The 16085-nt window shown below is 40.3% G+C and overlaps 1 protein-coding gene across 1 annotated transcript in view; it reads left to right on the top strand.

Annotated features, from left to right (window-relative positions):
- The window catches only part of C1H1orf87 (chromosome 1 C1orf87 homolog), a 116128-nt gene extending 105179 nt beyond the window's left edge, over nucleotides 1–10949 (top strand). Inside the window, 2 exon segments of the mRNA XM_060005556.1 lie at nucleotides 2703–2910; nucleotides 10789–10949. Coding sequence (XP_059861539.1) covers nucleotides 2703–2910; nucleotides 10789–10949 — 369 coding nt within the window.
- The last annotated feature ends 5136 nt before the right edge of the window (nucleotides 10950–16085 follow it).

Genomic DNA, 16085 nt, shown 5'->3' with positions numbered 1-16085 from the left:
ATGCAGACAGAATTGAAAAATTGCCTGAGTTTCTCTGTTGTTGTTGTTTTTAAATGCCCGGATTAGAACATAATTCATCTTCAGATGACGGGAGGCCTCTTCATGCACTTCACACTTCGAAATATTTTAGAAAATAGTATCCATTTTGGCAAGCCTCTTTCCATGCAAGAAACAACAGCAAATGCTTTTCTCCTTGAGTGTTAAATCTGCTGTGAATAAGATTATAAAAAATATATACTTTGCTCTTTTATTTTGCCTCTTGTTTGAGGATTTTACTGCCTCTCTGCAATAATCGATTCTTCTCATATTCCTGTATAAGCAGCATTCATTGTCCCACTTTTTAGAAAGGCGACTTGAAGCAGAAGTTTGGTAAAGCAACTTTCCTATTGTTCCAGGAAAATCACTCATTTATCCATTCACTTACTCATCCCGTAAACATATCTTGAGAACGAACTATGTGACAGTCACTAACCAGAACTTGAAGATACATAAATGATTATCTCACAGGCCCAGGATCAAGATCTTTAGCAGATGGGAGAGATACTTTAACAGACAATTACACTATCCCATAATAAGTGCTATGATGGATAAAGGGGCTACAAAGAATTGCCCCTCACCTAGGCTGGGGCTATCAGGGAAGGCTTCCCCCAAGAAGTGAAATATGAGTTGGGCTTTGGAGGATGAGTAGGAGCCTAACGCATCAAGGCATAGGTAGCAAGAAGGAGTTTTACAACAGAGGAAACAGCGTATATAAGGCATAAGGGCATCAAACAGCTGTATTTTTTTTTTCTGGTTTTATGTGGCTGGAGAAAATGATGTATATATTGAAAGAAGAGAAGGAAGAACAAGAACTTGAATGGTCTTATGAGCCAAGCAAGGAATTTGGACTTCATCTTGGCACAGTGGGACCAAAACAGTATAGGGTGTGTTAGTTAGTTATCTACTTACGTACTTACTTCCTAGGTTTAGCTTAATTCAGGCCCATACAAATTCCCCCATTCCCTGTCTTTAGTGGTCAAAGAGAGTGTTAATTATCTGAAGAAATATATAATTATTTAAAGTCAGTTTCTCAGCTTTAAGGACCTCTTTGAATTTTCTAAAATCATTCACCAAACTGTATGCAAATGTGCATCCATCTGGGTAGATTATCTAAAGTTTTCATTGGATTTCTAAAGTGGTCCGAAGCTCTAAAAAGTATGAGAATCACTATTCTATTTACTTTATAAAAACTTTCAGCTTCTCCCAAAATAGACTTTATCAAAGTAGAATTCTTATATATTAATCTCTCAAAATGTACTGGTAACTAGTCATCCATATGGGTACAGTTTTGTATAGCATGATATTATTTTAAACAAGACAATTCTTCACATTTCCCAGTAGCAGCTGAATCCATGTTTGTTAACTTGGCCTCTTATTTAAATTACTATTCTTTAGAGCAAGGGGATCTCCACAGCTTATATGTGAGAGGTTTGAGACAAGGTACAAAATTGGAGAAATTCGGGTATTTGAAATTTGGGAGAAGCACAGATGGTATACAAATTGGAAAGCCTAATTCTATGAAAAATTAGTTAAGAATATTTGAATTACAATTAATATAACCAACTCTACCAACTTAATTTATTAGAAGGATAAGGAAGGAGCATAATATATATATTTATATATATTATATTTTTATTTATTTATTTATTTATATGTATGTATACATATATCTCCCCAAGGATAGAAACATAACAATAAAATCAAAGACTTGAACCTTGAACATCATCATGACTTCTTATATCTTCTCTCTTCTCTGCTGTCAGTTTCATATCCTCTCTGTCTCTCTCTTCTTACCTCTCATCCAGAATGATCTCTGTTTTCCTATCTCTGGCTTTAACTCTCACAAATGGTTCCAAAATCACTGGAAAATGTGTTTACTGAACATTTTGCATTAGATGCCCAGTCCTGCACTATGTGCTTAGACACATGACGGTTCTCTCTATAGCCATATGGATTGAAAGGAGGGGCAATTCCTGGAAAACTGGGGTTGGGCAGATCAAACAATAGCTGCTCACTCTCTCTACATGACAGGTGACAGAATGTCTTACATGGCTCTACTGACACTCATGTGTCTGTTTATTCTAAAAATATCTCTATTTTGTACTGGACATGGGGTTAGGATACAAAGATGAGCTAGGTATAACCTCTATACCCTCGATCTAGTTTTGTGTCTACCATTCACTATATGATCTTAGTAAGTCACTTCCCCACTCTGGACTTCAGCTCCCTTTGTTAAATGAATAGGACAGACAGAACTAGTGCCTTATGCTTCATTATAGTGAGCCCACAAGCCAAAGCTAACACCATTATTGTTTCAATCACTTTTTGTCAAGAATCTCATACTCACGATCCAGAGGTTTTCCCACCAAGAAATTATATGCATTGCCTATTGATCCCACTAGTATAAAACAGAGTAGAACATCATGAAAGTCTCAGTCAGTTACAAAAACCTCTGTTTGTGTAAATCAGAAATGCAAACTGAATAAAAGTCACAATTTTATCCTTCTCTTAAAGAAAAAAGAGAGTATTCAACATAGTAGTTATTTACAAAGCCAGACCTACAATAAATCTTGCTAGTTGTGTAGCCTCATGTTGGCCAAGATACTGGGGGAGCTCTGGGTTATGAATATGTTGCCAGTGAAATGTTTGTGTTGTTTTGGTAGAAAACTCCAGAAAAGGATTTGCAGCCAGAAAACCCTCCTGCTGAGACTTCAGCCCCCAAAGATCTCCTGAGCACTTTGAAGATCAGGCCAGTCTCACAGCCTTTTGTCAGTCCAGTGATGAAAAACACGTCTGAAGAATATGAGACATGGATCGACAGGCTCAGGAAGCTAGAAAATGCCCTCTACCTGTGTGATCTGAGTAATATAGGTGAAGTGTGCAGCTTACAGCTCATATGTCTTTTTTTTTTTTTCATTTTGTACTGGGCTCCACAAATTTTTTTTTTTTTTTTTTTTCGGTATGCGGGCCTCTCACTGTTGTGGCCTCTCCCGTTGCGGAGCACAGGATCCGGATGCGCAGGCTCAGTGGCCATGGCTCACGGGCCCAGCCGCTCCACGGCATGTGGGATCCTCCCAGACCGGGGCATGAACCCGTGTCCCCTGCATCGGCAGGCGGACTCTCAACCACTGCGCCACCAGGGAAGCCCCACAAATTTTTTTTAATTAGTTTTTATTGGCGTATAGTTGCTTTACAATGTTGTATTAGTTTCTGCTGTACAGCAAAGTGAATCAGCTGTACAGCAAAGTGAATCAGCCATATATATATATATGTATATGTATATATATGTGTATATATATATGTGTGTGTATATATATATGTATATATATGTGTATATATATGTGTGTGTGTATATATATATATATATATATATATATATATATATTTTTTTTTAGATTCCCTTCCCATTTAGGTCACCACAGAGCACCAAGTAGAATTCCCTGTGCTATACAGTAGGTTCTCATTAGTTATCTATTTTATATATAGTACTGTATACATGTCAATCCCAATCTCTCAATTCATCCCACCTCCTCTTCCCCCCTTGGTAACCATAAGTTTGTTTTCTATATCTGTTACTCTATTTCTGCCTTGCAAATAAGTTCATCTGTGCCATTTTTTTAGATTCCATATATAAGCAATATTATATATTTCTTTCTCTTTCTGACTTACTTCACTCTGTATGACAATCTCTAGGCCCATCCATGTCACTGCAAATGGCATTATTTCGTCCCTTTTTATGGTTGAGTAATATTCCATTGTATATATGTACCACATCTTCTTTGTCCATTCAGAACGACCCTCAGAATGGGAGAAAATATTTGCAAACAAAGCAATCGACTAGGGATTAATCTCCAAAATATACAAACAGCTCATGCAGCTCAGTATCAAAAAAACCAAACAACTCAATCAAAAAATGGGCAGAAGATCTAAATAGACATTTCTCCAAAGAAGACATATAGATGGCCAAAAAACACATGAAAAGATGTTCAACATCACTATTAGAGAAATGCAAATCAAAACTACAATGAGGTTCCACCTCACAGCAGTCAGAATGGCCATCAGCAAAAAATCTACAAACAGTAAATGCTGGAGAGGGTGTGGAGAAAAGGGAACCCTCTTACACTGTTGGTGGGAATGTAAATTGGTACAGCCACTATGGAAAACAGTATGGAGGTTCCTTAAAAAATTAAAAATAGAGCTACCATATGATCTTGCAATCCCACTCCTGGACATATATCCAAAGAAAACCATAGTTTGAAAGGATGCATACACCCCGATGTTCATTGCAGCACTATTTACAATAGCCAGGACATGGAAGCAGTCACACACCTTTCCATTTGTGTTGCAGTCTAAGAGTGGACACATCCCTTTCTTTCACTTCTTAACAAATACAATTTGTACATAAACCAGGTGCCTGGCACTATGCTGAGCACAATCAGGAAACACAAAGATGAATCAGACATGAATCCCCCACCAGGTTGCTTACAGTTTCTCTGAGTCTAACCTACAATCCAACCTTGTAATTCCCCTGATTGAAATCATCAGCATGCCTGCTAACAGGCTGAACTCTAAACTGTTTAGCAAGGCAAAAGTTGGTCTCTATCCACCTGACCAGTATCTTCTCCTTCTATTGTAATTCTCTCAGCATATCTTACCCCATCATAATGAATAACTTGCCTTCCTCAACTGTGCCTTGCTTTCTACTGTGGCTGTGCCTTTTCTTTTTCAAAAAAAAATTTATTTATTTATTTTTGGCTGCATTGGGTCTTCGTTGCTGCCATGGGCTTTCTCTAGTTGTGGCAAGCAGGGGATACTCTTCGTTGCGGTGCACAGGCTTCTCATTACTGTGGCTTCTCTTGTTGTGGAGCACGGGCTCCAGGTGCATGGGCTTCGGTAGTTGTGGCACACAGGCTCAGTAGTTGTAATGCACAGGCTTAGCTGCTCCGCGGCATGTGGGATCTTCCCAGACAAGGGCTCGAACCCATGTCCCCTGCATTGGCAGGTGGATTCTTAACCACTGTGCCACCAGAGAAGCCCATGGGTGTGCCTTTTCTAACCCTACGCCCTCTACCTGAGCTGTCTGCCTCTCCTCTGTCCCTGCCAACTCCCCACACTGTCCACCTGGCTAATTAATACCTAAACACCTTTTATGTCAGAACTCAAGCTCTACTCCTCTGAGACTCCCATGATTTCCCCAGACAGATTAAGGCCAACCTTTATCTGGCCTCTTACAGTTCTTTAACACCCATTATCATATTTGATATATTGTATTCTTCTATTTGGGACTTAGTACTACCTAAGTACTAAGATACTTTTTTATTCTGAGTACCTTGCACAGTTCTGTTCAACCTTTTTTTTAGGAAACAAATAAATGAATGTACATAAATAACTAAACCCAAAATAGAAGGTGATAAATGCCATTAGAGGGTGCTATGTGGGCATTCAGACAAAGGAGAATTCATTCCTAGTCAGGTGATAAGGTTATGTTAGTGTGAAATTGATCATTAAGGGAAAGTGCAGTTTGTATACAAAGGACTGAAATAGAGGGCCCTTCCTGGCAAACATGCAAGTTAGCCAAGCAAAGCATTATGTATGAAGCTCAATACAAGGAATTTGGTTTGAATAGAATACAAGGGCTATTAAGAAGAGTATTAAATGAAAAAGGTGAAAACTTAGGATAGGATCAGATCTAGGACGGTCTTAGATGACCGACCAAACAACTTGGATTTAATTCAAAGATAGTGAGCACATTGTGTTTCTAAGCAGGAGAGTGGTATGATGAAGTTGTATTTCAGAAAGGTCCTTGATGGCTATGTGAAGAATGAAGGAGAAATTTAAATTATAAAAAGGATAAAGGATGTTATTGTAATGCTTAAGTGAGATAATGAAATTCAGAATTAGGTCAGAGACCTGTGAAATGGAAAAGAGGCAGCACATACAAAAACACATGCACTGAAATTGTTGTACTTAACTACATACTGTTGTTCATGAAGACTTAGCATTATATGTGGAGTCTAAAAATATGGAACACATAGAAATGGTGGTTGCCAGGAAATATGTGGAAAGGTTGGTCAAAGGGTAGAAACTTTCAGTTATAAGAAATTCCAAGGATTTAACGTACAACATGGTGACTCTCATTAACAATATTGTGTTGTGTACTTGAAAGTTATTATGAGTAGAGCTTTAATGTACTCACCATAACAACAACAAAAAAATGGTAATTATGGGAGGTAAAGGATTTGTTAACTAACCTTATTACAGTAAACATTTCATAATATATATGTGTATCAAATCATCACATTGTATATCTTAAACTTACACAATGTGATATATCAATTACATCTCAATAAAAAAGTTAGTGTACACATTAGTACTTTCTAGAAGTAATCATATAACAGCACTAATGCCTTTTCATTCTCTGTATGTTTTTGTTTCATTTTGCTTTGAATTTCCAATGCAAGTTAATTCTAGACCACATGAAGTATGAATACCATATAATACCCAAGGACTTCTAATAACTATCCCAAAGAGAGGGGGAAATGAAAATTTTAGGTAAAAAATTCATCTAGATGAATTAGAAACTCATTTATTAAACATTTGTTATGAGCCCAGCCCTGTGCTAGAGGCTGGACCAGGAGGGAAACCGGAAAGGATGAGACATGGTCTCTGGCCTCAAGGAACTTTTAGGTAAGACACAGAGGCTGCCAATAGTTCAAAGCCAGTAAAAAAAATTTTAAAGACAGAATAAAGTATTATAATTAAAGACACAAACTAGACTTAAAGAGTCCAAAGAAAAGACAGAAGAGATGAAAAAAGCTCAGTGAGTACTCAGAGAGGACTTCTTGGAAGAGAGAACTTGAGCTGAGCCCAGAGGAGAGGTAGACTTTGAATAGCTGGGTAGGGCATTCTGAGTGTGAAACCATCTTCTGCAAAGGTTAGAAGGTAAGAATGAGTATGATGGGGAAGAGAGTGAGAAAGACAGGACTGACTGTCACGTTGGATTGAATAGTGAAGTTGAGACCCTATTGTGAATCCTGAAGGCTGGAATGAGGCTTCATTCTCTACACAGTGTCCACCAAAGGTTCAACCAGAGGAGAACACAGGGAAAGCTGAAATGGGTCATTTAGGGAAGATACTGGGAAAAAAGGAGATCAAAAGTTTACTGAAATAACCTTTATTTCATGAGTCTGTGTATACATATCAAGACTGTGAGAGTGTTGATGGGGTTACAAACAAAAACAAAACAAAACCAAAAATCAGGTAGAGAGAAAAGACGTTTCCAAAGAAACAAATGCTGAGTTTTGATGATGGATGATGGATCATAAATTTAGTTACTAAGAGACTCCCAAAGACTGGGACCTTTCTCATACTTCTGAACTGCTCTGGGGAAAAATGGAGTTTTGTTGACTTTGGGGCAGATTCTGGCAGATTTGAAATGACTTTCTCATGGCCTTTTCACTATTTATGCCTGTTTTCTCTGTTTCTATGAAATTCATTAGTTCCTCAATAGCCAAGGAATGTGTCAGCCAAATCTGGAAACATCTATAACTATCTTTAATGAGGAAAGAGGATTAACTGAGGTCATCTTGTTGGTTTATTAGCCACAGTATTTAGCAGACCACCATGGCCCTCCTCTAGACACTGAGCAGATCATCCCTATTCTGCCCAATGATGAATCAGTGCTCTTTATTATGTGCAAGGAAATATGTAGGCCAGGGCGTTCCTCATCCAGGGTGAAGGCAGAACATCCATCATCAAATTAGCATTTCTGGGAACCTACTCTGAGCTTATTCTTTAATGGGGGTTGTCAAGAAAATATCCTTGAAGAGAAAGAAATAAGGAATGACTATGAATAACTGGTCATGCTTTCTAAAGAAAGATGGGTGGTTGGGATAAATATTTGAGTGACTGGTAATTGGGAATTTTCCCAGTGAACTGAAGGCTAGACAGAAAATATTTTAGAGTTCAAGGAGGCATAGTGCAATGAGAGCCCTCAAGGACACGGGTCTGGACTTAACATACGCTGCATCACTAACTCCTCACATCAACCACATGCTGAAGGGATTAATGTCCTTATTTACAGAGGAGAAAGCCACACTCAAAGTGATAAAATATGAGCAGGTGGGAAGTTGAGGCATAATTCTAACCCAGTTCTATTGGACTTCCCGCTACACCAATCTCCCATGACACACCAGAAAGTTCATGAGATTCTGTTTGTTGGTTTGTTTCTTTGTGTGTTTTTAACCAGATTCAAGTCCAGACTCCACCAAGTCTGGAGTCACTTGCTGAGTCACTTATATTCGCCAAGCCTGTTTCCTTGTCTATAAAATAGGACTGATAATAATAAAACATACCTCCCAGATTTGAGAAAGGATCCAATGAGATTTAAAAGTTCTTTGTAAACTGAACATGAAGTGGAGAGTAAAGAGGTTCTTATTTCATTCTGGTTCTGGTGGGACAAGGACAAGCTTCCCAACACTAAGATGGATTGTAAGGTTATTTTATGCAGCTGTCTTGGGCATCCCCTAATGACAGCAAATTAGACAGAGATAAATTTCAGTCAATGGACTTTTGTCTGATGCGCGAATCCTCTACCAACGGTAAAACTTAGAAGAAAAGGCGCCCCCATACACCAGTGGTAATTCTTATATGCATTTTTTAATATTAATTCTAATTTTTAATTAAAATATAAACTAAATTATATATATAAATAATGTCTTCTAATTAAAATATTTTCTTGTGTATTTTAAGTAATATTGATGATATAACCATTATAACTATCCTATAAAAATACCTACATTAATGAGTGCTTAATAGTTCTGGGTATTGTGCTAAGCACTTACTATTTTATTAATTTTCAAACAATTTGATTATCCCTATTTTAGAGTCAAGGAAACTGAGGCTCGAAAATTAAAGTAACTTCCTCAGTCAGACACTTACTCCAAAGTCCATGACTTATATTTCCAGAGGTGGAATATGAGGAAATGTCTTGAAGGATCCAACCTAGACCAGGTCAAGAGCCTCCACCCAATCCAGAAAATTGTAAAGATGCAATTGACCAACTCAAAGGAAGATATTTCTGCAGAGGAAAGGACCAACATTCTAATAGGAGAAAGAGACAGTAAATAAACCTGAATAGAACAGACAATTAAAAAACAGTGGATTGGATAGGACGGGATGGGGTGAGATGGGATAGGATGGTATGGAATGAGATGGGATGGGATGGGATGGGATGGGATGGGATGGGATGGGTTGGCTTGGGAAGGGACAGGACAGGACTGAACTGAATAGAACTGAATGGAATAAATCACATTAGGACCCCAGCTGTCTGTAGTCCACTGTTAAAAACACTCATTAGAGAGCAGTTCAGAGAGGAGCATCATGCTCAACTGTCCTTGCACGTTTAAATCCAAACAGAGCTCAAACAGAGATGACAGGTATCCACTATAGCCCAAATCTAATAGACTGGTCATGGCTTTCTGCAAAATGACCAGGGACCACTCCTTCTGGATTCTTTGAGAAAGAATTTCGCAATCATTATTATAGTCTGCACAAGTACAGGAGACTAGAAGAGCCACATGCAAGGGACGTATCTCACCCCTATAAAAGATATTTAAAAGCTTGACACCTGTAGCGTAGATCTTTACAATTCATGGAAAATATTTAGAAAACAATCTGAGCCCTGCTTGAAACAATCTCTTTCCCCTCATTCTATAATACAGTATGGTGGTTAAATGCATGGACTAGAACAACCTTGGGCAAATGACTGTCCATCTCTATGCCTCAGTTTCTCTCTCTGTAAAATGGGTTGTTGTGTTAAGTGAGTTAATATTGGTAAATTGTTTGGAGGGGTGCCTGAAACATGGTAAATGTTATATATGAGTATCAGTCGTTATTGTTATTGTTGTTGCACTCTAGTTAATTTTCTGCATCTCTTATCACCTCAACTGGTTGGTGATCTTCCTAAGGTAACAGACCACTTCTCAAAATCCTCTCTATTCCCAAGCACAGTATCTGACATATATAAGCTCACAATTAAGAGCTTATGAATGAGTCACTGACCTTTGCTGTTGTTGTGTTCTACCCTTAAACTCCTCTCTGCAGTTATCAAAATCTACTTACCCTTAGCATGGACAACACATTGGTATTGGTACATATAACATGTGGGTACCAGAGTATGTCCTGTGATAAGCACCACCATCTCTATTATACAGATCTAGACTCTAAGCCACAAGAAGTTAGGTGATTTATCTGTGATCACACAGCAAGCTGGAGGGAGTCACAGTAAATATATTTCCAGAAATGCATAAAAATGAGCTGTTTAAATCCTGCATGTCTAGGAACATGTTTGGCTATTTCAGTAAGATAAACATAAACTAGAGCAATTAGGAATTGCTTTTAGCCGGCACCCCAACATTTTCAAAACTTGGTCTGTTAAAGTTTTATGGCTACGAAGAACAAGCTAAAATCGCTTTAGAGTCTACCTATGGATTATATTGGACCCCATCTCCTCCCCAAAATCACCCTCAGATTCCTCTCAACATCTATTATGCATAGCCAGGATTGTAAATATCTTTTAAGGGTGTCACTTGGTTTTTAAGAAGCTTAAAATTTCAAAATATTAGCGTTTAATTCTTGCTCAGAAGTCATTCAAGCTAATGAATTTTCCTCTTTCTTGTTTTTTCTTTTAAAAATACTCTAAAAAAAATACTCTTTCAAAAATCTCCCACCCACCCCACCCAATGGCAGGAGTTCTGGAGAATGAACGAGCCAGATGCCTCATTCACAACTACAATCTCATTTACAACCTGTCCCTGAGCCCTCGGAAAATTGACCAAGCCTTGCGGAGATTCCATGCTGGAGAAAATATGCTCTTGGAGCCAGCGCTTCAGTACTTAAAGGAGCTATGATAACAAGCCCATATTGTGAGAACAGATGTTCCTTTTGTCTCCCTTTTTACCCGGACACATGTTTCTCCTCAGCCCGAGTGCAGTGGTGGAGGCGCTGTCAGAGTTGAGGCTGATGCAGCTATTGTCAACACTTTGAGCTTGGACTTGGTTTCTGGCTATGATGCTCACTCATAAGCAGCTCAAAGTGATACAAGGAAACCAGGTTTTCTCTTCTGAGGTGGCAAAAACCCAATTTCTTAAAATCCCCTTCTATTCTTATAAAGCTGGTGATGAATATTCAATGATTTTTTTTTCAGTATTGCTGATCAAACTGTTTTTTTGCAAACCCTGCAATTCCATATAGTAAAAAACATGCTAGATGTTGTCAACTCCCAAAAATGCCTGTGAAATAATAGACCTAAATATATCTTTTTTGGATGAGTAAGTCAGCCTTTCCTCTCGTCACTATTCTAGGATTTCCACATTGTAAGAAAAATAAAAGTATTAACAATATATTATCTTAATACTAAGCAGCAGAAGCAGAATTTCAAGTGAAGTTTTCTGAACAAGTTCAATATTTTCTCTAGTACAAAACTAGATGATGTTACACTGTCTCCAAGGATATTTTCCCAGAGTATTGAATACAACTTTTGAGGAGGGACTCCTGGAACAAAGGATTGTGGAAATAGGTAACATCTTCTTTGCTTCCTCTGGCAGGAAAACCAAGTAAAACTTTCCACCAGTTCCCACAGTTCTTCTAGTCTTAACATCCACCCCCCTGCAATTTGCACCACCCTGGCCACAACATACATACTTACATTCACATCACACCACTCAGGCAGTATGAGCTCATTGAAGGAAGCCCAGGACTTCAGAGACAGAAGTATTCCCAGTACCATCATTAATGCTGAATGACCTGGATCCTGATTTTCCAACCTCTGTGCATGGAAGACAGGATGAAGGAGTCAGGTCAAGGGAAAAAGCAAACAGAAGGGTCTCTGAGCATCCCCTTTAATACATTTTACATAGTGGGGTATCTCCTAAAATCTTATAAATTAAAGCTTAAGAACAAAATAATTTGGATCCACCAACATAAATGATCTCTGAGGGCCTTCTAGTCTCTCCTGCTCTAGTTTTTATAATCCTTAAGTTGCCCAGAAAAATGCCCCTCTAACACTCTAGAGCCCTTGGCCTTCCTAGCTGCCTTTTAGAACAGAGAAGTAAGCAGAAAAACATGGCTTTCTCATGCTACCAAAGTACCAAATGAGGGAAATTAGAATATTAGATCAGACAATGTAATATGCATTGGGCAACTACTGTGTGTCAGGAACTTGACGTATTCTGTTTCATCCAACTCTGACAACTCGATGTGGCAGCTTTCACAGCTCCTTACAGATGAGGAAACAGAGGCACAGAGAAGTGAAGCAGAAGAAAGCTGCTGGGTTGTGCCTATGGATAATTGGCTGGAGGGATACGCTGCAGCTCTATTTACAATAGCCAGGACATGGAAGCAACCTAAGTGTCCATCGACAGATGAATGGATAAAGAAGATGTGGCACATATATAGAATGGAATATTACTCAGCCATAAAAAGAAATGAAATTGAGTTATTTGTACTGAGGTGGATGGACCTAGAGACTGTCATACAGAGTGAAGTAAGTCATAAAGAAAAAAACATATACTGTATGCTAACACACATATATGGAATCTAAAAAAAAAAGGGTTCTGAAGAACTTAGGAGCAGGATAGGAATAAAGACGCAGACATAGAGAATGGACTTGAGGACATGAGGAGGGGGAAGGGCAAGATAGGACGAAGTGAGAGAGTGGCATGGACATATATACACTACCAAATGTAAAATAGATAGCTAGTGGGAAGCAGCCTCATAGCACAGGGAGATCAGCTCAGTGCTTTGTGTCCACCTAGAGGGGTGGGATAGGGAGGGTGGGAGGGAGACACAAGAGGGAGGAGATATGGGGATATATGTATATGTATAACTGATTCACTTTGTTATAAAGCAGAAACTAACACACCATTGTAAAGCAATTATACTCCAATAGAGATGTTAAAAAAATAAAATAGAATAGACTAATTAATTAATTTAAAAAACCAACCAAAATCCAGTTCAGGCACTTAGTATGTGGCAGCCTTGGCGAATGTTAAATCTCCCTGAGCTTCAGTTCCTTCACCTGTAAAACGGGAGTAATTGTACTTTTCAGGGGAGTTTTATAAACACTGAAAGCCATGTCATGCAGACACATCGTAGAGATGTGGGCCTTTCTTATGTCCCTTCTCTTAGCTGCTGAGCCTCAGGAAGCTTGAACAACGGTCTGTGTGAAATGGCAGAGAGCAATAATGCTACTGCTACAGCACAAACAAATTTTGAGATACATCTGCTTTCTAGAACCAAGGGCCAGTTGCTCTTAGATCATCTCCGGTCTGGAATTCTCCACTGCTTTACCCCAGGATGTGTGTGGTATGTAGGTGGGAGGGTGTGTATTTGTAAGACTTGCCCTTGTAAAAGTAAATACTCATTAGATTTTCTCTGAGTAAAGCATTAAAAAAAACCAAAAAATCAACTTAAGCATAGAGAACAGCTTAGATATCTCGGTGACAAAGTGATAGCAGAGGTTAAATGAGGCCGGGCTGTGAAGCAAACCACTGGACACAAACAGCAAAATGCTATGAGGTCATTATGCTTCAGAATATTTTTTAGTGACCACTATGCTAAAGCTTTTGCATGGTTTGCTTATGGACAATGTTACCCTTCTCTCTCTTTTTTTTTTCTCAGATCAGAGTTGTTTCGTATACTCCCTGTGACTGTGTCATTGTGAACTTCTAATAAACACTGGGTAGAGGGAGTCTGGTGTCTATGATCTTTACCAGCTTTCTCTAGCAGAATCTTTCTAAATGGGTGTCTGTGTGCAGTGGCCCAGTTAACCTCCAGGATTCCCTGGAGGGACTTGGTGTCGACTGCATCTGCCCCAACTCTCCAAAAACCTCAGCCTCTAAAGATGGAAAGAGCACTGAAGACATAGCAGAGGCTGGATCTCACCACCTGGGCAGACTCTTTCCCAGATGTGTGACCCTGAGCAATCCACTACCTCCCCATAGAGTCATTCACATTGAAGGGGATAATGTATACAAATCGCCTGACACTGGCACAGAGATGTGCTCCACAGTGTTTCCTTTTACACCATTCAATGGGCCAAATCATTATGCGCCCTTTCCAGATACAGACACTTTATAAGCCAACGGTTGGCTCACTGGTCGTGTGGTCCTAGAGTGCAGAGACCATGTCCTCCACATTTCTATTCTTCATTCTCTCTCCTGTCCTTACTCCTCACCATAACCCAACCAGGTGGGCATTCCTATGCCCATTGTACAGATGAGACACTGAGGCTCGGATGGTAAATGGACTTGCCAAAGGAGTAACAGCTAGTGAGTGACTAAGTCAGGACCAGAACCCAGTGCACAACTTCCAGTCCAGCGGTGCCCTGCAGGTCACAGAGCAAATAACCCACAGAATTCCCATTAGTGTGTGTGGTCTGACTCCCCAGCAAGTCTAGTGGACACGCCAAGCCAGGACCAAGGTCTTCCTGGTCTTTGTCCCCAGCACAGAGCCCAGATTCACCATCCAATGGGAACCTGGAACACGTTTGTGGAATGGCACCTCCACATGAACATTTGGAAAAGCCAGCAACGTTTTGCCCTCTTCCAGTACCCCCAGCTCATCACCACCTTCTGGAGACAGGAATAAAGGGTGTTTTCAGGACTCTGGACGTGATCGGTTCACACAAGCGGAAGCACAACTGTACAGATCGCGCCATCCAAACAGTTTGCTAAGTGCCCACTAACTCTTCAGAGGAATTTCCCGAGATCATTAAGAGAAACAATAACGGGATTTTATATTCTAATTGGGATCAGAAACTGGACAGCTTGGAGCTGGCTGGAGAACTGTGTGGCTCTGAAAATAAACACTCGCCTTTCTGCTCCCCCCTCCTCGCCCCCCACCCTTTGTGAGAGCCTTTCAGCTCTGCTTGCAAGTCTCCTTAGCAACAAAGGTAGGGGTTCCCAGAGCTGGTGCCTCTGGAATGCCAGCCATTCCCCTCATTAGCATTCAGGGCCGCTCATCTGCCTGCACATTTGGCCATGGGGCTGTGCAAAAGGCAAAGTGGCTTGGGGGAAGCCCAGCATTTAGCGTGATTGGTTGGGACATGGGAAGCCTCCACAAAGAGTTTCCAAACAAAAGGCATCAATATTACTTGTGGAGCCATCAGTCTGCCTGGGGCACAATATGGCTCTGGCTCAGCCACATGCTCCCTCCCCAGGTCCTGTGTGAAGGCGTGGTGGGCTCTTGGCCCTGAACACCAGTGTGTTGGATGGTCTCCCTCCTCCTCCCTCTCTGTGCTGCCAGGTCTCTCCTCAGACTCAGTTTATCCAGGTTGGACAATGGGTGGACTCTTACTGGTGGTGGGAGTGCCCACAGGAGGGGGTTGACAGAGGGTAAACAGTCAGATGGTAGGACAATCACAAGCAGATGGTGCTGCTGGGAATGGATTCCAGACAAATTCACGGGCAGATTGAGCTCTGACAAAGACTTATCTGGTGGAGAGCAATTGGCACCTTATACTAAGCCCTTGCTCAAAACACACATCCTGCTCTCCCACACAATCTCTGACAGTTCCGTGAGGTTCCATATCACCAGAATTCCAAAATATTGATCAATAGGCCAATCCCTGGGAGATTCCAACCAGCAAAGCACTTTCTCAGCATTCTCATAGAACCAGTCCTTAGCAGAGTTTCCTTCAGCCTCCCTGTGTTTGAACACCTTCAGAGATGTGGCTCTCACTACTTGTCATCTTCTCCTCTCCACACAGCTCCGATTTGTTCTTCTAAAATTTGTTATCCTTTTAATCCCTTTTCTACCCTCCCTTGGAGCCAAAGGAGGAGGAGGGGGAAGAGGAAGGGGCTGAGGAGGAAAAGGGGGGGAGAGGTAGAGGGAAAAGGAGGAGGGGGAGGGAAGGGGAAGAGGAAGAAGAAGAAAGAAAGCTTTGTTTCTTTCCTCCAGAATGGACTCAAGTTGGGGAGGGTGTCAAGACTGGGAGGAAATTGGGGGAACAGATGTGTAAGCAAGTATATCAGCTCGCTAGAACT

This window comes from Delphinus delphis, chromosome 1, assembly GCF_949987515.2.
Source record: "Delphinus delphis chromosome 1, mDelDel1.2, whole genome shotgun sequence".
Classification (NCBI taxonomy): Eukaryota; Metazoa; Chordata; class Mammalia; order Artiodactyla; family Delphinidae; genus Delphinus; species Delphinus delphis.
Note: the sequence above shows the minus strand (reverse complement) of the source record. Positions and strands in the feature narration are given on the sequence as shown.